The sequence below is a fragment of the Taudactylus pleione genome, unplaced genomic scaffold (genome assembly GCF_031769625.1).
Source record: "Taudactylus pleione unplaced genomic scaffold, aTauple2 ptg000481l, whole genome shotgun sequence".
Taxonomy (NCBI): Eukaryota; Metazoa; Chordata; class Amphibia; order Anura; family Myobatrachidae; genus Taudactylus; species Taudactylus pleione.
The window spans coordinates 2,475,553-2,502,726 of record NW_028284883.1 but is presented as its reverse complement, the minus strand read 5'-3'; the positions used below and the strand labels follow the sequence as shown (position 1 = coordinate 2,502,726).

Below are 27,174 nucleotides of genomic sequence, written 5' to 3'. Positions count from 1 at the left end.
GGTTTTGGATCTGGATCTTTCTTCGTGTTTTGGATCTGGATTGGTTTTGCCAAAACCACCCTTCCGTGTTTTGGGTTCTGGGTTTTGTGTTTTGGATCTGGATTTTTTTTTAAAAAAGCATAAAAACAGCTAAAATCACAGAATTTGTAGGTTTTTCTGCTCCTATGCTATTATTAACCTCAATAACCTTAATTTCCACTCATTTCCAGTCTATTCTGAACACCTCACACCTCACAATAGTGTTTTTATGTCCAAAACGTTGCACCGAGGTAGCTGGATGACTATGCTAAGCAACACGAGTGGGCGGCACAAACACGTGACCCATCTAGGCGTGAAACTGCAGTGGCAGACAGGATGGCAGTTTGAAAAACTAGGCCCCAAACTGTACATAATGCAAAGAAAAAAAAGAGGTGCAAGATGGAATTGTCCTTGGGCCCTCCCACCCACCCTTATGTTGTATAAACAGGACATGCACACTTTAACAAACCAATCATTTCAGCGCCAGGGTCTGCCACACAACTGTGGCTGAAATGATTGGTTCGTTTGGGCCCCCACAAAACAAGCTGGCAATTAATGTGTCCCTGCACAAACTGGCTCTATGGAGGCAAGATGTCATCCTCATCCTCCTCATCCACCGATTCCTCACCCTCTTCAGTGTGTACATCCTCATCCTCACAAAGTATTAACTCGTCCCCACTTGAATCCACCACCACAGGTCCCTCTGTACCTTCTGGAGGCTGGTCTCCCTGGAAGAGCTGATAATTCATTTTGATGAACATCATCTTCTCCACATTCTGTGGAAGCAACCTCCTACGCCTTTCGCTGACAAGGTTCCCGGCTGCACTAAACACTCTTTCGGAGTACACACTGGAGGGGGGGCAACTCAGGTAAAATAGAGCCAGTTTGTACAGGGGCCTCCAAATTGCCTCTTTTTCCTGCCAGTACAGGTATGGACTGTCTGCCATGCCTACTTGGATGCTGTCACCGATGTAATCCTCCACCATTCTGTCAATGGTGACAGTATCATATGCAGTGACAGTAGACATGTCAGAAATTGTTGCCAGGTCCTTCAGTCCGGACCAGATGTCCAAACTTGGTCCTGCCTGTCCTGCATCACCGCCAGCGGGTTGCTTAGGATACCTAAGTTTTTTCCTGGCAGCCCCAGTTGCAGGAGAAAATGAAGAAGGAGCTGTTGACGTGTCACGTTCCGCTTCAGCTGACAGTGTGTTCACCAGCAGGTCTTTGCACCTCTGCAGGCTTGTGTCGGCCGGAAAGAGAGACACCACATAGGCTTTAAACCTAGGATCGAGCACGGTGGCCAAAATGTAGTGGTCTGATTTCAACAGATTGACCACCCTGGAATCCTGGCAAAGCGAATGAAGGGCTTCATCCACAAGTCCCACATGCCGAGCGGAATCGCTCCGTCTTAGCTCCTCCTTCACTTTCTCCAGCTGCTTCTGCAAAAGCCTGATGAGGGGAATGACCTGACTCAAGCTGGCAGTGTCTGAACTGACTTCACGTGTGGCAAGTTCGAAGGGCTGGAGAACCTTGCACAACACGGAAATCATTCTCCACTGCGCTTGAGTCAGGTGCATACCCTCTCCTTTGCCTATGTCATAGGTGGATGTATAGGCTTGTATGGCCTTTTGCTGCTCCTCCATCCTCTGAAGCATATAGAGGGTTGAGTTCCACCGTGTCACAACCTCTTGCTTCAGGTGATGGCGGGGCAGGTTCAAGAGTGTTTGCTGGCGCTCCAGTCTTCGGCACGCAGTCGCTGAATGGCGAAAGTGGCCAGAAATTTTTCGGGCCACCCAAAGCGTCTCCTGCACGCCCCTGTCGCTTTTCAGAAAATTCTGCACCACCAAGTTTATTGTGTGAGCAAAACATGGGACGTGCTGGAATTTGCCCAGATGTAATGCCCGCACAATATTGGTGGCGTTGTCAGATATCACAAATCCCCAGGAGAGTCTAAGTGGGGTAAGCCACTGGGCGATGATTTCCCTCAGTTTCTCTAAGAGGTTGTCGGCGGTGTGCCTCTTACTGAAACCGGTGATACACAGCGTAGCCTGCCTTGTAACGAGCTGGCGTTTCTGAGATGCTGCTACTGGTGACGCTGCTGCTGTTGCTGCGTAAGGTGATACATCTACCCAGTGGGCTGTCACAGTCATATAGTCCTTAGTCTGCCCTGTTCCACTTGTCCACATGTCCGTGGTTAAGTGGACATTGTGTACAACGGCATTTTTCAGGACACTGAGGACACTTTTTCTGACGTTTCTGTACAGTCTCGGTATCGCCTGCCTAGTGAAGTGGAATCTAGACGGTATTTGGAACCGGGGACACACTACCTCCATCAATTGTCTAAATCCCACTGCACTAATGGCGGATACCGGACGCACGTCTAACACCAACATAGCAGTCAAGGCCTCAGTTATACGTTTTGCTTCAGGATGACTGCTGTCGTACTTCATCCTCCTCGCTAAGGACTGTTGGAGGGTCAATTGTTTAGTAAAAGTAGTGGTGTTCCTACTTCCTCTCTGGGATGATGAACGACTCCCAGCAGCAGCAACAGCAGCAGCGGCAGCAGTAGGCGTAGCAATGCAGGATCCTCCAGAGGAATCCCGGATAGGAGAGTCAGTCATGCCAGTGACATGGCCTGCAGGACTACTTCCGATCCTGACTAAGGAGGAAATTGACGAGGAGGGAGTTGACGGTGTGGTTTGCAGGCGCTTGGATACAACAGGACAACGGGATTTAGGTGTCCCTGGACTGCTTACGGTCTTAGCCAAAGTTTCTGAACTTGACAGTAACTTTTTATGAACGCGCTGCAGGTGCCGTATAAGGGAGGATGTTCCTAGGTGGTTGACGTCCCTACCCCTACTTATTTCACCTTTACATATGGTACATATGGCAAGACAGTTGTTGTCCGGATTTGGATAGAAATATTGCCAGACCAAAGAGGTGGAATGTTTGGTCTTCTGCCCAGGCATGACCGTGATGGGCTTTTTCATCCCACGGACAACAACTGTCTCCCCCGGAGCCTGATTTAAACAAACCACATCACCATCAGAATCCTCCTCGCCAACTTCCTCCTCAGCGCCAGCTACACCAGTATCCTCATCCTGTTGTACTTCAACAGTGACATCTTCAATTTGCATATCAGCAAGTGGACTGTGGGTGCTCCTTTCAGCACTTGCAGGGGGCATGCAAATGGTGGAAAGAGCCACCTCTTCCCGTCCAGTGCTGGGAAGGTCAGGCATCGCAACCACCACCACACTTGGACTCTCCTTGGGGATTTGTGATATCTTCTTAGAAAGCACAGTTCTTCGCTGTGCTTTTGCCAGCTTAACTCTTTTGATTTTTTTAGTGGGAGGAGGGCTTCCATCGTCATGTGAAGCTGAACCACTAGTCATGAACATACTAGGGATCGACCTTAGCCGTTCCTTGCCACTCCGTGTCGTAAATGGCATATTGGCAAGTTTACGTTTCTCTTCAGCTGATTTAAATGTCTTTTTCAAGGTCATTTTCCTGAACTTTGCCATTTGGGATTGTATGTGCCCTCTACTATGACATTGGGCATCGGCCTTGGCAGACGACGTTGATGGCATGTTATCGTCTATGTCATGACTAGTGGCAGCAGCTTCAGCACTAGGAGGAAGTGGTTCTTGATCTTTCTCTATTTTATTTTTATCGGAGAAAGTTTGGTCCTCCATTTATGTTATATCGATTTGATATATACGTGCGGCTAAACACAGAAAATAATTTTTTTTTTGGTTTGGACTGGAGTGTACTTTGTGGGTTACAGCACCCTTTAACGGTCAAGCCAGCCGGCCCTTTACTTATGACACAGGCGCACTCTTGGCACTACTTTGTTGATGCACGTGCGGCTACTGCGCACACAATTCACAAACACAGAAAATAATTTTTTTTTGGTTTGGCCTGGAGTGTACTTTCGGGGGTTACAGCACCCTTTAACGGTCAAGCCAGCCGGCCCTTTACTTATGACACAGGCGCACTCTTGGCACTACTTTGTTGATGCACGTGCGGCTACTGCGCACACAATTCACAAACACAGAAAATAATTTTTTTTTGGTTTGGACTGGAGTGTACTTTCGGGGGTTACAGCACCCTTTAACGGTCAAGCCAGCCGGCCCTTTACTTATGACACAGGCGCACGCTTGGCACTACTTTGTTGATGCACGTGCGGTTACTGCGCACACAATTCACAAACACAGAAAATAATTTTTTTTTTGGTTTGGACTGGAGTGTACTTTCGGGGGTTACAGCACCCTTAACGGTCAAGCCAGCCGGCCCTTTACTTATGACACAGGCGCACGCTTGGCACTACTTTGTTGATGCACGTGTGGCTACTGCGCACACAATTCACAAACACAGAAAATAATTTTTTTTTTGGTTTGGACTGGAGTGTACTTTCGGGGGTTACAGCACCCTTAACGGTCAAGCCAGCCGGCCCTTTACTTATGACACAGGCGCACGCTTGGCACTACTTTGTTGATGCACGTGCGACTACTGTGCACACAATTCACAAACACAGAAAATAATATTTTTTTTGGTTTGGACTGGAGTGTACTTTCGGGGGTTACAGCACCCTTAACGGTCAAGCCAGCCGGCCCTTTACTTATGACACAGGCGCACGCTTGGCACTACTTTGTTGATGCACGTGCGGCTACTGCGCACACAATTCACAAACACAGAAAATAATTTTTTTTTTGGTTTGGACTGGAGTGTACTTTCGGGGGTTACAGCACCCTTAACGGTCAAGCCAGCCGGCCCTTTACTTATGACACAGGCGCACGCTTGGCACTACTTTGTTGATGCACGTGCGGCTACTGCGCACACAATTCACAAACACAGAAAATAATTTTTTTTTTGGTTTGGACTGGAGTGTACTTTCGGGGGTTACAGCACCCTTAACGGTCAAGCCAGCCGGCCCTTTACTTATGACACAGGCGCACGCTTGGCACTACTTTGTTGATGCACGTGCGGCTACTGCGCACACAATTCACAAACACAGAAAATAATTTTTTTTTTGGTTTGGACTGGAGTGTACTTTCGGGGGTTACAGCACCCTTAACGGTCAAGCCAGCCGGCCCTTTACTTATGACACAGGCGCACGCTTGGCACTACTTTGTTGATGCACGTGCGGCTACTGCGCACACAATTCACAAACACAGAAAATAATTTTTTTTTTGGTTTGGACTGGAGTGTACTTTCGGGGGTTACAGCACCCTTAACGGTCAAGCCAGCCGGCCCTTTACTTATGACACAGGCGCACGCTTGGCACTACTTTGTTGATGCACGTGCGGCTACTGCGCACACAATTCACAAACACAGAAAATATATTATTTTTTTAGCACTTGGGGGGAGCACCCCTGATGGACAGAGCACCCCCTGGACAACACTACAGCACTCCTTTAGGACTGGGACACTGCACAGGACTTTGGAGTGGACACAGCCCCTATGGAGAACTGACTGCACAACACAGTCCAGCCAGCCCCTATGGACTTTGAAGTAGTGGACACAGCCCCTATTAACAACAGCAGCACAGCACAACACAGCCAGCCCCTATGGACTTTGAAGTAGTGGACAACAGCAGCACTACACTACACTACACTACACAGCCCTAACTCCCACCCTCCCTCTTCACTGTCCACAGCCGAGTGAGAAAATGGCGCCGACGTGTGTACCTTATATAGGATCCAAAACCCGCGAGACTCGGAAGGCGGGAAGATGACGTTTTGCCTCGATTTCAGATCCGAGTCAGGCGGGAAAAGTCGAGCCTGACTCGGATCGGACTCGGATCGGGGGGGCTCGGGGGGGTTCGGATTTCAGAAATCCGAACCCGCTCACCCCTAGTTTTTATGAGCATGTGCTGTATAGTATGTGTTTTTATGAGCATGTGCTGTACAGTGTGTGTTTTTATGAGCATGTGCTGTATAGTATGTGTTTTTATGAGCATGTGCTGTACAGTATGTGTATGTGTGAGCATGTGCTGTATAGTATGTGTTTTTATGAGCATGTGCTGTACAGTATGTGTTTTTATGAGCATGTGCTGTACAGTATGTGTATGTGTGAGCATGTGCTGTATAGTATGTGTTTTTATGAGCATGTGCTGTATAGTATGTGTTTTTATGAGCATGTGCTGTATAGTATGTGTTTTTATGAGCATGTGCTGTACAGTATGTGTATGTGTGAGCATGTGCTGTATAGTATGTGTTTTTATGAGCATGTGCTGTACAGTATGTGTTTTTATGAGCATGTGCTGTATAGTATGTGTTTTTATGAGCATGTGCTGTACAGTATGTGTTTTTATGAGCATGTGCTGTATAGTATGTGTTTTTATGAGCATGTGCTGTATAGTATGTGTTTTTATGAGCAATGGCTGTATAGTATGTGTTTTTATGAGCATGTGCTGTATAGTATGTGTTTTTATGAGCATGTGCTGTATAGTATGTGTTTTTATGAGCATGTGCTGTATAGTATGTGTTTTTATGAGCATGTGCTGTATAGTATGTGTTTTTATGAGCATGTGCTGTATAGTATGTGTTTTTATGAGCATGTGCTGTACAAATTTGGATTATACATTATAAGTGAAGGGATTTTATCATATGCAAATGTGCAAACTTTGAACAGAAAGTACACTGGTTACTGCTTCTAGTGGGGCCCAAGAATAAATTACAGGTTTGGACTATTATCAGCAACTAACCAATCCAGTGCAACTTAATTTTGATTGGTTAATTCCAGCTAGACCCTCAATAATCTTCATTGCAGTAATGCAGTTCATGTATACCTTTTACTTAAGATATGTACAACTCGTAATAAACATGTAAATGCAACATTGTTGCTGCACACATTTTATGTAAACATTTTGGATGTGAATACCTCCAATTTTACCTAAGGTACTGTGTTGCTCCCTATGGCAAGTGAATGCCATGAAGGTAGAAAGTTTGAACTGAAAAGTTTATTGTGAATATTCTTATGCCAACCTTCATAGGTTGATGTTCTACTAAAGGCTTACCTCCCAACATTTAGACATGCAAATTTGGAACAATAAAAGCCCCCCTCCAAGTCTGATCAAACCCCACCCCTAGCCACCAAGAAACACCTACTTTGTATGAAGTATACACGTTACTAAGGATAGTGTATTGTAACAGTCCCTCCAAATCGAGACACTTGGGAGGTATAGTATGTACTGTATAGTACAGTCCGTTTCCATGTGTACTGTATTATGTAATATTACTGTACCATTTTATACATGTCACAAGTAAGAAGAAATTATAGAATGGATTTATTATTCAAATTGATCACAGGAAAAGTTCCATGCAAACTTCTGTAATATTAATTATTTATTGATTTTAGTATGTGGGATGGCAAACAAAATAGAATAAATACGGGCTTTACATCATATTTCAGTGTATGGGATAGGCAGGTTTAATACGATTAGGATTGTGGTTTTAAATAAATGTTTGATGATATTTGATATGAGATAAGTTTCCTGCTGAATTGTTTTCTTTCAGTACTTAACACTACAGGCAAATTATACAACAAATAAAAATGTTATATAATGTAATTTAAACTATTGTAAATATTGTTTAATACCTTTGACAAGAATCACAAGGTCTCTATATATAATACATAGATCTTAAGATAACTGACCAATCTATAACATGGAGCTGACAGGACTGGGGACATATCTGCTGGCTCTGGTCATTTCTTGTCTTTTCATCTATGTAACATGGGACAAATTATACAGGAAACGAAATTTGCCCCCAGGACCAACCCCGCTCCCTGTGATTGGAAACTTGCTCCAAATGAAGAGGGGAGAAATGGTGAAATCACTTATGAAGGTCAGGTTTACTTTGAATTTCTATATCTTCAGAGAATAACAGTGTAAACATGAACGGTAATTATATAAAAAAATAATATATTCTGTAAAATTTACTGTCAATTATAAAAATTTTGGAAATCAATAAGGCGTTCTGTGATTGTATAGAAGCATAAGGCTTTATTTTAATTTTATGGGTCCCCACACAACATTTTTTTGGAAGTATTACCTCCAATCATTAAGGAGGAGGTTTATGATGAGGATGTTGGTGGTGGAATCTGCATGTGCTGGTCCAAACTGCTTGGTGCTGATACTGGACTTCTTTGGTATTAATTTACAAATTATTATAATTTTGTTAAATAAACTGCATGAACTTGCTGCAAATGACATAACAGAGAGGAAGTGCCTAGATGGTTAACGTCCCGATCTTTGGCTTCCAAATGGTAAGGATGCCTTCACAACTGTTGTCAGGATTTGGATTAAAATAATTCCACACCCAAGATGTGGCTTTTCTGGTGTTATGCCCAGGCATGACAATGGCTTTGTTTTTATCATGAGCAAGAACTGCTGCCACTGGTGGCTGATTTACACAAACAACATCCTCATTATCAACATCCTCAATAGGATCAGATAGGGCACAAATACCCACCTCATCTTCCTTATGCACTTCCTCCACACTATAATTCTCTGTTTAATTCTCAATTTCTATTATTTCACCATCTAATACTAGCACAGCTGTCATGGCATCAGTGATCCACTGTGCAATGCGATGACAGCTGTCATATTTGCTTCCTTTATCAAAGGATTGTTTAACTTTCAATTGTTTTTTTAAACTATAACTAGTAGTAGTCTTCTTGGTGCCTTTGTGGGATGAAGATCCACCTCCCCCTTGCAGCAGCAGCAGCAGGCCTTCTGCTCAAGTATTCTTCTGAGGAATCCTGGATAAGGGAGGAGTCACCTAGCCTTATCCTGGAACCAGAACTACCTCCGATCATTAGTGAGAATATTGATGATAAAGGTGTTGGCTGTGGAGATTGCAGGTGCTGGGATCTAGCTGAGGGAAGGGAGCTAACTAATACTGTCTGTTTGTTTTTTTAGCACCAATTTCTGATTTTCCCAAAAAAATTTCCATGAACTCGCTACAAATGATATAACAGGGAGAAGGTTGCTGGATGGTTAAGGTCCCTACCTCTACTTACTATTGTTGTGCGGATTTGGTTAGAAATAATTCCACAGATAAGAAGTGGGTTTTTTTTGTTTTTTGCCCAGGCATGACAATGGGCTTTTTTTTCACAGTGCTTATATGGATACACTGGGGTATGGGCTGCAGTGTCACAGTGCTTATATGGACACACTGGGATATGAAAGCAGACACTGGGGTACAGCCTGCAGCACCACATTGCTTATAGGGATACACTTGGGTACAAAAGCATACACTGGGGTACAGCCTTCACTGTCAAAGTGCTTATAGGGATACACTGGGGTACGGCCAGCAGCATCACAGTGCTTATAAGGGTACACTGGGGTAGGGCTGCAGCATCACAGTGCTTATATGGATACACTGGGGTATGGCCTGAAGCGTCACAATACTTGTATGAATATTACACTGAGGACAGACCTAAGGCATCACAAATCTTGTATGAATATTATGCTGCGGTACGGCCTGCAACATCATGGTACTTGTAAGAAATTGAATAATAAATTGGGGTATGACTTACATCGTCTCAATACTTGTATACATATTACAATGTGGTACGGCCTGCAGCGTCACAATACTTGTATGAATTCTACACTGCGGTATGACCTACCGTGTCACAATACGTGTATGAAATTACACTGTGGTATGGCCGGCAGCTTCACATTACTTGTATGAATATTACACAGCTGTACAGCCTGCAGCTTCACAATACTTGTATAAGTATTACACTGCGATATGAGCTACAGCGTCACAATACTTATATGAAATTGAATATTACACTGAGGTAAGGCTGGCATCGTCACAATACTTGTATGAAATGAATATTACACTGCGGTTTGACCTGCAGTGTCACAATACTTGTATGAATATTACACTGCGATATGACCTACAGCGTCACAATACTTGTATGAATATTACACTGCAGTATGACCTACAGCACAGAAAAGGCAATATACTGCGCTTAAATACCCCAGTCAGGACATTCATTCAAACACACATAAAAAATTTATAGGTTTAATTAACCGCACTTATGGTCAGAAAAAGTACATACATTTACATAGACATAAATACACAACCTAAATATATATATATATATATATATATATATATATATATATATCATACTGATAACAATATAGATAGTATTATAAAAAACACAGAGTTGATCAGACTATGGGCCGTATTCAATTTGAGGCGAAATGTCAGAAGCGGCGAAAATTTTTCACCAATGACATAATTTTCGCCTATTTTCATTATCCCTGTATTCAATTATATTGACTTTTCGCCAGGGCGAAAAGTCAATGTAATAAAACGGGGATAAATATTCGCCTGCCTTTAGCTGGAGAAAAAAAAATGCAGAATTGGGGTTTAGGGGTGCAGGCTTAAAAAAATGAGCCTGCACCCTTGGGAATGACCCCTTAAAACGATCTGTGTCAAAAAAAAAAAAAAAATCGGGACACTCCAAATTTTTTTTTTACAATTTTGGGGTAAAAAAAATAAAATAGGAAAAACCACTTCTAAAATAGTGAACTAGATTCCTGAGGTGGTCCGAAGTATGCGGCAGATGTTTTCTTCAATGCGGGTGACAGCAGCAGGTGCATTTTTGCAGAATTTAAAAAAATAATTTTAGGGACTTAAAATATGCTTGCACCCATTTTCATGTACCCCAAATTTGATGGGACCACTTTTAAAAGCAAAAAAAAAAAGCTAAGTGCTCTTCTGCATCACTTCTTCAAAGTCTGGAAAAAAGCACCTGCAGCGGCTATTTAAAAACCCAACTTTTTTCTGCAGGCAAAAACGGGGGTACCCATAGTGATCCCCCAGGTCTGGACATATTTAGGGGGGGTCCTACAATTATTTACCAAAAATTCACGTATTTTTTTGCTGATCAAAGTTTCGCCTGTTCCCGTTTTTGCCTACTTTGGAATTGAATACGGGGAACAGCGGGCACACGCGCAATACTTTTCCTCCTGGAAAACAGACGAAGGAGGCGAAAAGTTCAGACCCGCTCGCTGCAGGCAGCTCACAGGGTCTGTGGGCGTTTTTTTTTCTCCTGCCACTCGCAGTGCTGTGGGGGACCACCCACAGCTTGTGCGAGCGGCCAGGAGACGGTCACGATTATCGCCAATATCGGCCTTGCGATGAGACCCTGTGGTAGGGTCTCAGCTGCCACAAGGCCGAGTGGACTTCCTGCTCTAATAGAGCAGGAAGTCCACTACTGACATCACTAGTGCAGCTCTGAATTAGCCCCTTTGTATTCAAAATAAAATCTTCACTTGCCGCAAGTGGTATGACAAGTATACGGCAGTCCACCTCAAAGCATTCATATAATCATTGTCAATTTGATTTCAATATTAAGGCACCTACAGTATTTGAATATTGCACTGTGGTATGACCTTTAACGTCACAATACTTGTATGAATATTACACTGCGGTATGACCTACAGCGTCACAATATTTGTATGAAATTGAATATTACACTGGGGTAAGACCTACAGCATCACAATACGTCTATGAATATTACGTTATTTGTATGGCCTGCTGTGTCACAATAATTGTATGAATATTACACTGCGGTACGACCTACAGCATCATAATACTTATATGAATATTGCACTGTGGTATGACCTTTAACGTCACAATACTTGTATGAATATTACACTGGGGTAAGACCTACAGCGTCAAAATACGTCTATGAATATTACGTTATTTGTATGGCCTGCTGTGTCACAATAATTGTATGAATATTACACTGCGGTATGACCTACAGCATCATAATACTTATATGAATATTGCACTGTGGTATGACCTTTAGCGTCACAATACTTGTATGAATATTACACTGGGGTAAGACCTACAGCGTCAAAATACGTCTATGAATATTACGTTATTTGTATGGCCTGCTGTGTCACAATAATTGTATGAATATTACACTGTGGTATGACCTACAGCATCATAATACTTATATGAATATTGCACTGTGGTATGACCTTTAGCGTCACAATACTTGTATGAATATTACACTGCGGTATGACCTACAGCGTCACAATATTTATATGAAATTGAATATTACACTTGGGTAAGACCTACATCGTCACAATACATGTATGAATATTATGTTATTTGTATGGCCTGCTGCATCACAGTACTTGTATGAATATTACACTGGGGTATGGCCTTACTTATATGGATACACTGGTGTACGGAAGCATACAATGGGGTAAGGCCAGCAGCATAACAGAGCTTATATGGATACACTGGGGAGGTGCGGCCTGCAGCATCACATGTTCTTATATGCATACACTGGGGTACAGCTCAAAAAAAAAACTACTTTTTAACATTTTTTAACTTATAATTTTTTTTTTTTACTTTTATTGACTTTTTTTCAGCCCGTGGATGGACACCACACTTCTGGACAGCACACCCCTTGATGGACAGCACAGCACACCCCTGGATGGACAACACAGCCCCCTGGATTGAGCACTGCACACCCCTGGATGGGCAACACAGACTCCTCAATGGATCACAGCGCACCCATGCACACCCCTGGATTTGACAATACAGCCCCCTGGATGGAGCACAGTACTCCCCTGCACACCCCTGGATGGGCAACACAGCCCCCTGGACGGAGCACAGCACACCCCTGCACACCCCTAGATTGAACAACACAGCCCCCTGGATGGAGCACAGCACAGCCCGGGACTCAGCAAGGAAATGGCGCTGATCAACAAGGGGAGGGACTTATATACAATAACGATATACCTGTAACTATTGGGGGTTAAAAACAAATGGCTTTAAATTACCCCCAAATCTACTTTTTTGGTGCTTTATGCACCCCAAATTTAGACTATTTTTTAAACAATTTTTAAAAAATCTTTTTAGTCACCTCAAAAGCATCTTTTCCTACATTTTTGCATTTTTCTTTTTTTTTATAAAAGAGTTGAAGCTTTTGTTCACTGTTGCATTATATTTAGTCCCTTGTAGTGATGCAGATGTCAAATAATGTTTATGTACAGCAGGGCTGCCGAGAGGGGGGGAGCTGGTACTCTTTACCTGGGCCTGTTGGAGAAGCCAGGCTGCAGTCCTGCCCCCCCGCCAATGCAGGGCCGGCAACAGAAATCTTGGGGCCCGGTACACTGATGTATCTGGGGGCCCGACCTTCTCTTCACCACCACCCCCGATCCCGCACTTCCCTCCCCTGCATGTGTGATATTTGAATCATGATAATGTTATCTGAAACATATACCAGACTTTCAATAAAATAAAAATATACTATGACTTACCACACAGTCTATCTCTGTCATTGGTGATGCAGGCTGTAGTCCTTGCCTACCATCTCTCGCAAGGACTTCTTGATGACAGTGCTGTGGATGCCTCAGTGGTAGGAGGGATGGTGTCTGCAGCCAGCCATCCTTAGTCATCAGCCCCTCATCACCTTCTTCAAATTCAGCCTCTCATCACCATCCTCATCCCAGAATTCCCCCATCACCTTTGTCCGTCCCGAGCACCCATCCTCAGTCCCCAGCCCCTATCACCTTCCTCTGTGTCCAGCCTGTCACCTTCTGCCCCCAGCCTCCATCATCTTCCTGTGCCCCCTTCACCTTCCTCCATCCGCAGGCACCATTAACTTCCTCTGTCCAGCCCCTGTCACCTTCTGCCCCAGCCCACATCACCTTCCTCTGCCCCCAGGCCCCTTCATCTTCCTCTGCCCCCTCCACCTTCCTCTGTCCCCAGATACCTTCACCTTCCTCTGCTTCCAACCCCTGTCACATTCTGCCCCTAGCCACTATCACCTTCCTCTGCCCCCATCCTCCTTCATCTTCCTCTGCCCCCATGCACCATCACCTTCCTCTGCGTCCAGCCCCTGTTACCTTCTGCCCCCAGCCCCTATCACCTTCCTCTGCCCTCTGCCTTCTTCATCCTCCTCTGTCCCTTCACCTTCCTCCATCCCCAGACACCATCACCTTTGTCTGCGTCCAGCTCCTGCCACCTTCTGCCCCCAGCCCACATCATCTTCCTCTGCCCCCAGCCTCCTTCATCTTCCTCTGCCCCATCACCTTCCTCTGAGTCCAGCCCCTGTCACCTTCTGCCCCAAGCCCCATAACCTTCCTCTGCCCCATCACCTTCCTCTGAGTCCAGCCCCTGTCACCTTCTGCCCCAAGCCCCATAACCTTCCTCTGCCCCCATACTCCTTCACCAGGTACCATCACCTTCCTCTGTGTCCAGCCCGTCACCTTCCTCTGCCCTCTTCACCTACTTCTGTCCCCAGCCCCTATTGCTTATCCTCTATCCCCTAATGGCAGCCTTAACACCCGGTAAGGGTGACCCCTTAGTGCCCCCCTTGTCGCCAGGCCTGCACCCACGCAAGAAATGCAGCAGCCAAGGCAGGGAGAGAGAAGAGCAGCCTCTCTCTCCAGCCCAGCAAACACTGCTGTGCGCTGGGCTGGGGAGACAACCTGCTGCAGCAGCAGTCAGTGTTCTATACTTCTGTAATGTGCGAGGAAGGAGTGCACCACTCACACTCAGGCCCCCCATCCCACCTCTCACCCCCACTGGGTTTGATATTGGTGCCCCTCTGTACAGCGCGTGCCCGCACATACTTATTCTAATACTTTGTAAGGAGGGGGCCTAGCCACACCTCCTCGCATTGGACATGCCCCTTCCCAGTACCGGGTCCCGGCGGGGCTCTCGGCAGCACTGATGTACAGTACTGGTAAGGTAAAGCTAATTAGGACTTAAAGTGAAAATGAAAGAGGAGGGGCGAAACACGTCAGTGGATTCCCCCTTACTACACAGCATTTCCTACTTGTGAACGATCTCCAGTGGAACTGCCAGCTGGTTTGTTTGCAGCCGCTATTTGTTCTCTGCGGCGTCATTGCAGAGAGGCATCAGCATTGTTATTTTAGCTGGGCGGTACTGTCAAGTGAGCAGAGACGAGGGGAGATTGAGGGACTACTGATTCCAAATACCCCTGTTCCAACACCGCTCACTTTAACTGGAGAAACACCCATTACATACAGCGGCGCTGCACCGCTTTACCTGTATTAAGGACAGCTGAGGATAACATATCAGCGCAGCAGGAGCCAAGGGAGATGGTATGATTGTTTGTGCCTAGCCATACTTGCTATAGCATTAACCTATTTCACTGGAGAAATTGGCACCTTTTTTGTTCACCGCAACGCTATATTACCTGACCTGTACAACGGATAGGTATTACGTCAACACAGCATTTTTTCAATATTCGGCTGGCAAGTCAGTACATGACATTCAACTGTTGTATGGTGGACACATGATCAATATTCTAATTGGACTGCTCTGGGCATTTTACCCTCTGTATTGATTTCAAATATTCATGCCAGATCATGCACAAGTAGCAAAGTGGTTTTTAGTGTAGATATATATGCTCAATAGAGGTTTATTGTCTTGTGTATTGTATATTTTGAATAATGTGAGTTATATTTGTCTGTAGATTATGTGTATTTTTAATTGTGAACAAATATCGGATTAAAAATTAATATATCAACAAATTAGTACAAATTTCCTATTTTGGAGCCATGACTGATTTATGTATGCATGTGAAGTCTGCTATCTTGCAGTAGATTCCTTTATATTAGCGCAGTCTGATACAAATTGCATTCTTGGTTTTTTATGGGTGTTCACATATCCCATCATTTTAGACTTGCTGCTTTTAAGTAACTGGTTGTTGCACATCTATTTGGTAAAATTTGGACTTCCAAATTAGCACCGGGATCATTGGTTTGGTATGTTTAAATTCAACCCATCCTCCAGTACAATATGGTCACTTCACTGTGGCAGAGGGATGGGGAATCTGTTAAACATTCTGCGAGAGAGAAATTCACCCATCCCCCCACAGTATACTGTACAATTAAGAAGAGAGCACCTATTGATATGCATTGACATGCATGGATATCCATAAAACTGATGTTAGCATTCTGATAACCCAGAGAAAATATAACATACAAATATGCGACTGGTGCAGTTGTAGGCACTTGGATGCAGATGCGACATTGGCATTATTTTACATAACTGCTGCTGCGTACTATTATAGTTCTCTTGCAGAGCAATCTAAAAATTTACATTTTAAAAATATACTGTATATACTATAATATTGATAAAATCAAATTCAGAGGTATTCTTTATTAGCCCTGTCCTCATCAGGAATAAGGCTATGCTAAGCAGTCAACATACAACTTAGCCATAGAAACCAACTACTGTATTCAGGTCATGCACACTTCCTTTTTTGATGGCTCTGATTATTCTCACTGTTATTACATAGGGGCATTTGCAGTATGAGGAGCTCATGCTTTGAATAATGCCATAGATCCTGTAATGTACGCTGATATGTCAGCATTTAGATATATGTACTAAGCCCTGGAACGTGAGAAACTGGAGAGTGACAAAGTACCAGCCGCTCAGCTCCTAACTGTCATGTTACAGGTTGTGTTTGAAAAATGAGGAGCTGATTGGTTGGTAGTTTATCACTCTCCAATGCATCACTTTCCAGAGTTAACTACACTTTCCCCAATATCTCATCAAGAAAATATATTATTTTATTAAAGACTGCCCGTGCGACATAATAGTAGCCATGTTCGAAACACGTGTAAAAAAAACCTCTGTGCACAGCTGCTATGGTGGTTTACTGTACTCTACATTTGCGGCTTTATAGCATACACTGCCATTCTGTAGTGCCATCTCCTTCCACTGCTATTGTATTCCGTTCCGTAGTTTTCATCAGTGGAGCACTGGACGCTCGGCGTTTAAGCTGTGTATTGCATGCCATTGATTCAGTTGTCTCTCACTGTATTTCATAACGTGACTAAGGACACCTGTATGATGTGACCTGAGCAACAACGTGGGAGGACACATCTGTATCTCAATGGTCCAGTGCTGCTTTTGTGTATACTACTGCTACTTACCATAAAGGTTTTCATTGCCATTGATGCCTTTATCCTTATTTGTCTCCTAGGTACAGTACATCTTGCCTTATAGATATTCTGAAAAGCACAGTGTTCACTGATGTCTTATACGCTCCATCCCTTTAACCTTTTCTCCACATAGATGGGGGCTCAGTATGGTCCTGTGTACACAATTTACTTTGGACAGCGACCAGTGATTGTCCTCAATGGCTACATGGCAGTGAAAGAGGCCCTCATTGATCAAGGGGAGGAGTTCAGTGGCAGAGGGAGAATGGCATCGGTGGACAAAATCTTTAAAGGATTTGGTGGGAAATTTATCTATACCTTATTGCATTATAATGGTATTTAAGAGAGTTACATTTGTTGTTATTTGTGAGTATAAACAAAATCAGGGGAAGGCTAACACGGAGAGCAATTTCATCTTCGGTTGCTCTTATTTTTGTGACTTTGGTTAGTGCTATTCGTCATCACTTAATTTACACAAAAGCATAAGAAAATTAACACTTTAACATACTTTTGTATAAATTAAGAGTCAGGGCCATTCATCAAGTTCAGAAAAAGTATTTTTTTCAGAACATGATGGTGTTACTGTATGCAATCCTAAAATGGCGTTCAGCCCTCAATAATCTTCACAGGCTGCTGTTTTCATGGCAGCCTGTGAAGATTTACAAGGCAGCCACTGCAGCCAGCAGTGGGATATATTCAAACCCTCCTTGCTACGCTTAACTCTGGGAGCTGAGAGCTCTGAGGCACCGCAGGACTGTGTGTGTCACTCACATGGCTGCACCGCTCCGGGAAGAGAGAAGACAAGTGAAGACAGGTGAGTAAAAAAGTGCAGAGGGGAGAAGGAGGGAATGGAGGGTATCAGGAACTGACTGCAAACTGGGGAAAGCTAAGGGACAAGGGGGGTGGAGCGGGGGCGAGGACAGAGCCAACATCGGGGAAAGCTAAGGGACACAGCAGTGGGAGGAGAGAAGACACGGGGTGGACGGCTGGCAGAGCAGACACCGGGGTGGGGCACACAGCAGCAGGGGGAGAGATGACACGGATGAGGAGCCACACAGCAGTGGAGGCCACAGACATCGGCGACTGCGGAGTGGGGAGGGGCGCCCCTGTCATTTACCATCCAGCCCATAAATCATACATGGGGATAAGCGGTATCATCACACATAATGTGAGCTGATGTCGCTTCGGCGGTTAATACAACTACCCCAATATTACTAGCCAAATCATCAGACTTATTTTGCTGGTTTTAAAATTAAAATTGTTACTTTCAGATCTGAAAAGCGTCATCTTTTCGGCTGTTCGTCTCTCAAGTGTTTTGGATAGCTAATAAGATAATTCCAAATTAGCGCTAATTTGGCAAAGAGAACCGAACCGCTCATCTCTATTTTAAATATGTACTTCCTGCCCTCATTACATGGCCTTATGTGTAGCAAGCTGACTACATGACACTGTAAAACAGATACATACATGCAGTGCACAGAACCTGATAGCAATCAACACAGCCAATAAAAGTAGATTTGCTGCTATCAATTCACAAATGATTCATCCCCATATTATTATCTCTGATTTAGGTCATTTGGGAGAAAATGTATCAAATCAAATGCGGGGAAGTGGACAAGTTGAGAAGTTACCAATAGCAACCTATCAGGTCTATCTAGCATTTATCAAGTACAATCTATAAAATGATAGATACAGATGTGTTCTCATGCACTATTGCTGCAGTCGCACCAAACAGCCCTTCTCGAATGTGCATCTTAGTAGCACAAATGAAACAATCGGATGAGACAAAACCACTAAATGAGATTGCACAGCTTGATTTGGTATGCAACAATTGTATATCTATGTGCAAATGGATCTGAATCTGTATACAAAGATCTACAGTGCAGCAGTTGTAGCTTTTTTCACACCAAGTTCCATCTAGAACTTTGTACCTTTTAAAACTTATTCCTGTGCGGTTAAAGTCCCAGCATCTCTGGTACAGACTGAGTGGTGTTTCACTGCATCTGCGGTGCGAATAGGACACAAAATTGAAAACAAATCTCTATGCTATACTCCCTGGTGCAGCTCAGTCATGCCAGGTGTCTCATGCTAGATGGAGTATTGAGGTTTAGTGCATGAGGACACATTTTGTCTACCTGTCCACTTCTCCACTCTTTAAAATATTTGATACATTCCCCAACCTCATACCTGGAAGCCAAAAAAGTGAATCAAAATCACAACTGAAGCAACTTCATCCATTCAAAATCTTCCACTCCATTGGCATTATCTGCCTTATGGACTCATAGGGGTAAATGTACTAAGAATCGTGTTGGTCCCGATTTGGATACCTGTAAAAAAAAACAATACTCACCTATCTCTTGGCATAGATTCTGTCCTCTTCTCCAGTAGGATCCAATGGGTCTTGTCAAAACAAAAAATGGAGTGACCCATACCAGCTCGGACAAGCATAGGTATATGTATTATCACATATACCTATACTGTAGACTGACAGGCATGTGGGTCGCAGCCAATCAATGGCTGGTACATGTAAAGTGGCCTCTGATTTTCTGGCGGTCTGTGAGAAATTCAGAAGACTCGCGTCACGTCTGTCAATCTGCATAGTACAAGTATATGTGATAACACATATACCTACTGCATGCTTGTCCGAGCTGGTACGGTTCACTCTTTTTTTTGTTTCGACAAGACCCATTGGATCCTACTGGAGAAGAGATCATAATCTATGCCAGGAGGTAGGTGAGTATTGTTTTTTTTACAGGTATCCCATTGGATTTCTACTTGGAGAAGGGGACGTGAACATCTGGGAGAAGGTAAGTATGTGCGAGTGTGTTAGGTATGTATTAACATTTTAAAATCTACAGTGTGTGTGTCTTGTGGTTTTTTAATTATTTTTTTTACAGTGGGGGTTCAGGTGCCAGCTGCCTGCTGGCCCTTGTAGTTCCACACGTGCCAAAGGGCAGGCATGCTGGCACCTATAGTTCCACTGTAAAAAACAATAGTCTCATTCTATTTTCAACACTATTACCCCTGCACCCACTGCCCAGGGGTTGCAGGGAAGAGCCCCAGACATCAGCTTAAGCCTGGGGTTCTCGGGAGAAGATGGAAACCTTTATTGGATGGTCCCCACCTCCCTTGAGATCCCCACTTCGGCTGACTAGTTTGGGGTGATAATGCTTGGCCAAGGTGACCCAGTGAAAGGGTCCAATGCTGGAAATAGGGAGAACCCTACGCATGTTTTCCCCCTATTTTTGGAACCAGGACTGGCTTAGCAGCCCAGTGCTGGTTCTTAAAATAGAGGGGAACCCTACTCGTTTTTTTCCCCATATTTTATGACCCAGTCAAGGCCCTGGGTATAATTATGCTTAATTTTTTTCTTTACATTTAAATATTTCATACACAATAACAAAGCAGAAATATACACAGATCACACTGATCTGTTTATGTTTTCTGCTAGACATACTGCTCAGGAGGGCGTCTATTGGAAACTTCAATTTGGACACGAATTTGCTAGTTTTACACCCATGATTATAATCATGATTTTTGGTATATTCCTGTGTTGTATTCCTGTCTAGGGAAAGTACTGCCATGTTGAGATGATGGTGTATTAATTTCTATTTGTCTGTTCAGGCGCATTTTAACTGTGAATTCGGCCGTGATTAACTCTAAAAATACAAGAATTCATGTGTTTGAAAAAATAACTCAACACTCCCATACAGCCACATTCGGACCAACACAATTCTTAGTAAATTTACCCCATAATGTCATGTTGTACATGGCAGAAAGCAATATTGTGACTTTTAGCAATAATAAAGTGCTTTCTATGCAACCTGTACAGAATTATTTTTCTGTGTGTAGCCCATTCAAACAGGATTAATTTTACAATATCCAAAACAGTTCACTTGCTCATGTGTCACTACAATAAAATTATAAATAAATAAAATTGAAAAGTATATTGTACAAGATTTATAGTATTTCATGAATTGTTATATATTGTTCCATGCTTCGTCTTACAGGAGTTGTGTTTAGCAATGGGGAGCGTTGGAAGCAACTTCGTCGCTTCTCACTTACCGCGCTGAGGAATTTCGGCATGGGAAAGAGAAGCATCGAGGAAAGGATCCAGGAAGAAGCACATTGCTTAGTGGAGGAGCTCAGAAGCTACAAACGTATGTGTTCCCATGTGCTAACATTTATAAAGACTCTATAAATCCACTTAAAACAGCCTCTACAGGTTACAATACGGTGAAATGTTTTCCTCCAGTAGCTTGTCAACCTAAGAGTACCGAATATACAATAATTTGAAGTGCTCTTAAGGATACTGGCATTAGTATACAGTAGTAAATTTGGCTGCCAAGGCCATCCGCCTTTGTAACTGCTTTGCATTTGTCTCAGAATCACACCCAAAATGGCTGATTCCACAAATATGTTATTCTCCATGCTTTTCATTTGTAAAGATCAAACATAGACACATTACAATAAAATAGTTAGGTAATTCTGTAACATAAAAATAAACAAAAATAAACAGTTACAGACAGTAAGAGGTATATTTACTAAAGTGCGGATTTTTAGAAGTGGAGTTGTTGCCCATAGCAAACAATCAGATTTTACTTATAGTGTATCTAGCGGACCGGTATGATTGTGGCAAATCCCGACAGTGGCAGCCCCGACATGGGTGAAAATCCCGAACGGTGATTAAGGTAAGTATTGCTAATCTTCCCCCCCCTAACCCTAACCCTCCCTTAAGGGTGCCCAACCCTAGTCCCCCCTCTAAGTGCCTAAATCTACCCCCCCTTCCCCTAGCCTAAACCTAACCCTCCCGTGGGGGTGCCTAACCCTAAGTCGTCCCCCCCGGGAGCCCCAAACCTAACCCTCCCGCGGCTGTCCGCGCCCGGCTTACCTTCGATCGGGATGCCAGGCGTTGGGCTCCCGGCGTAGGTAAAATGACAGGTGTCAGGATTTTGATGCCTGTCATTTAACCCTTGCTGGGATTAGACAGTCGGGAAGCCAGCGGTCGGGACTCCATCTGTTGGCTTCCCGACTGCTTCCCTATCTATCACCTTCTAGAATAGGGGTGGTCAATTAGCGGCCCCTCCAGTTGTTGTAGAACTATGCATCCCAGCTTGGCCTGCCACAAGTTTGCTATTTGGCCATGCTAAAACTGTTGCAAGGCATGATGGTGTATGTAGTTCAGCAACAGCTGGAGGGCCACTTATTGCGCACCCCTGTTCTAGAAGATAACAGCTGTAATCTGGTTGCTATGGGCAACATCTCCACTTCTAAAAACCTGCACTTTAGTTAATATACCCCTAGGAGTGCAATATAGACCCTCTTGCATAATATTGTTGGAGGGTGCCATGTGATTGGGTGATTGTGGCAGGAGGGCCCTAGTTGTACAAGGTAAAAGATCAGATTGCAATTCAAATTTAACAGAGTAACCCAGTAAGACTTATATATAGTATTCTCATATATAAGTCATTTTTGTATGAAGCGGCCCTAATTTCTGACTTTTTCTTGATTGTGAGGTTGTTGGCTCGACAATTATGTACTTACATGTAAGTGGGAAATCATTTACCAAAAATTTTACCCACAGAAAAGTCTACAGATCCCAGGAATATTCTAGTTCAAGCTGTCTCCAATGTCATATGTTCCATTGTCTTTGGGAGCCGCTTTGAGTATGAAGACCTGAAGTTTCTGAAGTTGCTTAACTTGTTTAATGAGACTTTCCAAGTGATGAGCTCCACCTGGGGGCAGGTACTGTAGTGTACAATAGTTCAGTATTTTTGTTTAGTAATGTTGTGTCTCACTTATTTAGTTACAATTTAGAGAACATAGCCATAGAGGCAGCATATGCAGCCTACACAAAGTAAATGATCCTATTTTGTTGGTTGAACCAATATTCATGGGAATGCCCACATTTTCTGCAGCCTAACACTAACCATTCCCTCCTGCAGCCCAACCCCAACCCTTCAGTCCGAAGCCTATTATTAATCTTCCACCCCCACAGCCTAACCCTAGCCCTCTCACTAGTGCCTAACCCTAACCCCTAACACTACCGCTTACCCTCCCCCTAACTCTAATATTTGCCATTGGGATGCCAGTGGTCGGGAGTGTTTTCTGAACCCCAGTATGCCAACTGCTGGGATGGTAACTACATTCCAGAAGTAAGCCATCAAAACCTTAACAACTGTGTACGAATTCACAGGCACAGATATGACCTGGAAGCAGTCACAACACATTACCTCCCACAAATGCTCCCTTACTGTCAATCACTCTGCATCCAAGTCCTCATTGCAAGCGCCGAAAGTTAATGAAACTTGGTGCATGCACAGTGTGACTCATATGCTGTGAAATCTGAAGTGGGTAGTGGACCAGGACTGGGTGCAGGTAAGTCCTTGTGAGCAGTTACCTGATATTGGAACGAGGCTGGACGCAGGGGGTACTTGTACATGAATGTCTCTGCCTCTGCTGGATGATGCGGAGGATGGAGATTATAGGGAAAAGGGAACTAAATCCCACTGGGTATGCAGAGGACGGTTCCCGAGATGCTGAGGTATGGGAACCTGGTACTGGTGCTGACTGGGAATGCTGGTGAAGGAGGCTCTGTAACATAGCACAGGTAGCAGCAGATTACCGGAACTGAGAAGAGCAAAGCACTGGCAGTGGCACTATGATCTAGAGCTGACAGCAAACTAATTCACCAATTGAGTACTGCAACTGGGACAATGGAGGTAAATGAGACAAGGAGCACAGAGAACTAGCACACAGACTAGCTGTGTTAGACGTTGCACTGGCAACCTGAGAACTCCCAGGAAGCCCTTAAGTACCCAAGGCTGGAGCTGTATTGGCTGTCAGAGCCCATGGGAATCATTCAGACTGGATTGGCTCCTTCCTGACATGTAACCAAATCCAAGATGGCGATGCCCAGCACCCGGCAGTGTTTGCACAGACTCCCAGCCTTGGCAACTCCAACATGCCAGAGACCTAGCGCTGCCTCTCAGGGAACTGCACGCACACTACGCTAACCGCCAGCAGCCTGCACCCCTGCCAGATGGACCCCGCTAGAGCACCTGGACAGGTAAGTCCAGGACGCTCCCACGGTCCTCCAAAGCAGCACGTGACATATGCATGCGCAGTACAAAAATAATCGCTCAGCACCGCAAACCTCAGCATTGCATCCACCTCTGAATCAGGTCCATAATCTCATGAAAAGTACAGTATGCAGCACAAAAGTTAATGCACCCATCGTGTGTAGATGACAGGTGCTCTCTAAACACTTTGGAAGCAGGATCATGGATATATTAAAGAATAAGAGGATCCAGTGTGCACACATGTTATCTACATGTGATACACAACTCAGCAAATTAATTGCACCTTTTTTATATTGTTTATTCATATCCACTAGGCTCATCCCTGTCACTATATGATATTAACATCTTCACAAGTGTGTGTTCTCCTTCCAATTAAATTTAGAGAAACATACAGGTAGTTAATTTGGTCAAAATATGCATACAGTATATATCCATGTCCTACACATTGCTTCTCACCTGTGTGAGTAACTAACTATCAGCACCCATGTATTGAGGATCTGAAGACCTCCCTCTGTGGAATGTTTCTGTGCAGGAAATTCTAATGTGGATACTTATGGTGAACCCTTATAATGTCACCTCTCAGAAATGTCAAACATTCTGGTAGCATAAAGATAAACCAGAAATTGTATTTAAGAATGTGACAATACTTGTTTCTATTTGACCCTAAGGGGTGAATTTACTAAAGTGAGAGTCATTAGAAGTGGAGATGTTGTCCATAGCAACCAATCTGATTCTACTTAACATTTAACTAACATCTTCTTGAAGACAATAGCTGGAGTCTGATTGGTTGCTATAGGCAACATCTCCACTTCTAATAACCCGCACTTTAGTAAATATAGCCCTAAGTGTTAACTCTGCAAAGGATTGTTCAAAGCAATGTATACTCTTTCTGTTCAGCTGCAGGAATTAATTCCTAAAATAATGGACTATATTCCTGGACCACACCAGAAAATCGCTCCAATCGTTGAGACACTGTTGGAATTTGTATCCGAGAGAGTCAAAATCAACCAGACAACAGTGGACCCGAGTTCACCCAGAGACTATATTGACTGCTTCATCACCAAAATGCATCAGGTATTTATAAACTCTTTAACTAGTAAGGGTAAATTTACTAAGATGGGAGTTCTATTTATCTCATTTATCTAGCACCTTCTAAAAGATAATACCTGGAATCTGATTGGTTCCTATGGACAACATCACTTCTTAATAGAACTCCCATCTTAGTAAATTTACCCCGTAGTATCAACATTTTTTGCATTTATGAAGTCTTGGGATATTGGCCAAGATAAAAAAAATTAGTTGTAGACATCAATGTTATAATCCCAAAGGAAATTGCAGTCAGTCATAAGGGTAAGCATATTGGAGTGTACACAATTAGTTGCAGTAAGATAAGTTGAGTAATCATGCAAAATACTAGGTTTGACTGTAATATAAAGTGGATGTGGTTTAATCAAGGGGGAAGTTAGCATGGTTAGCAATAGCATGATCAGGAACATGTAGAAAACACTCACATCTTAAACAACAATAATTTACAGACATGAACTGCGATAAAATTCTCAGATCACACTAAAAATAATGTCAATTTCTATTTTCATTATTTAAATATATAATTCTAACAAAGAAAACAAGTTTAAGACTAAATATTGAGCTTTAATTGTATTCCAAGTAAAATAATTGCTCAATCCACAACACCTAAAAGCAGTTTTGGGCGGAGAGCTTAAATAAAGTACTAATACATACTATAACTTCCATGCTCCAGTCATAAGATGAACCAGTGTGATGACTGCACGATAATCACCTCTTAAATTAATAGCCCTGGATATATAAAGCAGGATCCAAACCTCGGTCCAGAGGTTTGGATCCCACTGTCTATCTATTAATATCTCCTTTAGTCACCAGGCCAAGTAGGCTTTATGGGTGGAGAGTATGTAAATAATGTGGGGTCAGAAAATATAGTAATATGTCACCAGATGGAGCCAAGCAACTGTCTCTATGATCAGGATATACCCATATATTTATATTCTAGACTCCAGCTACCTAAGGGGATTATGAGGAACAGAAAGGCAGTATTCCTAAAACCCTCATTTAGATCATAAAATCATGGGTAGATTAATGTGGGGAGGAACCCCTAATTGTTATTCACAGGCCCCTTAATTAACATCTGCAGGTCCTATTGTTCTAATTAAGTAAAGGACAACTAGCAAACCAGGGGAAAATTTCAACAAGCTGGTATACCCCACTTTGAGAATAAGTCTATCACAGGTTGTAGAATTGTATAGAGCTTTGTGGCGAGGAAGAAAATTCTTACATCTGTCAGGCCATGGGGTGGGGAGTGTTGTTTCAGCCCATGCAAAGATGAATGAATCTTGGTCACAGCTTATGGGCAAATATATGCCACTTTGCATGTGATTTTTTTCGTTTTAGGTTTCACTTATGAATGTTTTGCTGCTCATTCTGCATCAGCCCAATGGACTGATTAGTGATACTGTGTTAGCTTTATTCTTTATCATTTTAATTTAATTTCCTACTGATAGGAAAGCTGGATAAAATTAAATTCACTAATATTGTTTTTACCATTTTATAACTGCTTACCTATCAGGAAAAAGAAGACCCTACTTCTGAATTTAACATGAAGAACTTGCTGTTTACGGTCCTCAACCTATTCTTTGCTGGGACAGAGACAATTGGTACAACATTAAGACATGGGTTCCTCATCCTCCTAAAATACCCAGAGATACAAGGTGAATTGATCAATAGTTTATATCATGTCATCTGGAATGTATTGGAGACGGAAATGAGAGTTGTGAAATTTAAAATTTTCAAACTCTATTACAGAATGATTTTTGAAGGCCATTGATTGAGATTCACTTATCTATGAATTATTAATTGAATAATGTCATTTTCCTGTTTAAAAATAGCACATGTACTTTTGGGGTACTTAAGGATAAGTCCATTTCAATCAGAGATGTGAGCGGACACCCGTGTTTTGGATTTGGCAAAACCACCCCCAAATGTTATATATAAACAAAACATGGAGTTTGCAGGGGCGCACAATTCAATGAACAAAAAGCAGCCAAATCACAACCAGCTTCCACCCAATCAGAACCA

At 43.2% G+C, this 27,174-nt stretch overlaps 1 protein-coding gene across 1 annotated transcript in view; it reads left to right on the top strand.

The window, feature by feature from the left end:
• The first annotated feature begins 7,685 nt into the window (after positions 1-7,685).
• LOC148502847 (cytochrome P450 2G1-like) overlaps positions 7,686-27,174 on the top strand; it is a 30,007-nt gene continuing 10,518 nt past the window's right edge. The window contains exons 1-6 of the mRNA XM_088449314.1: positions 7,686-7,865; positions 17,121-17,283; positions 20,995-21,144; positions 22,569-22,729; positions 24,964-25,140; positions 26,666-26,807. Coding sequence (XP_088305440.1) covers positions 7,686-7,865; positions 17,121-17,283; positions 20,995-21,144; positions 22,569-22,729; positions 24,964-25,140; positions 26,666-26,807 — 973 coding nt within the window. The remainder of the gene's footprint in view (positions 7,866-17,120; positions 17,284-20,994; positions 21,145-22,568; positions 22,730-24,963; positions 25,141-26,665; positions 26,808-27,174) is intronic.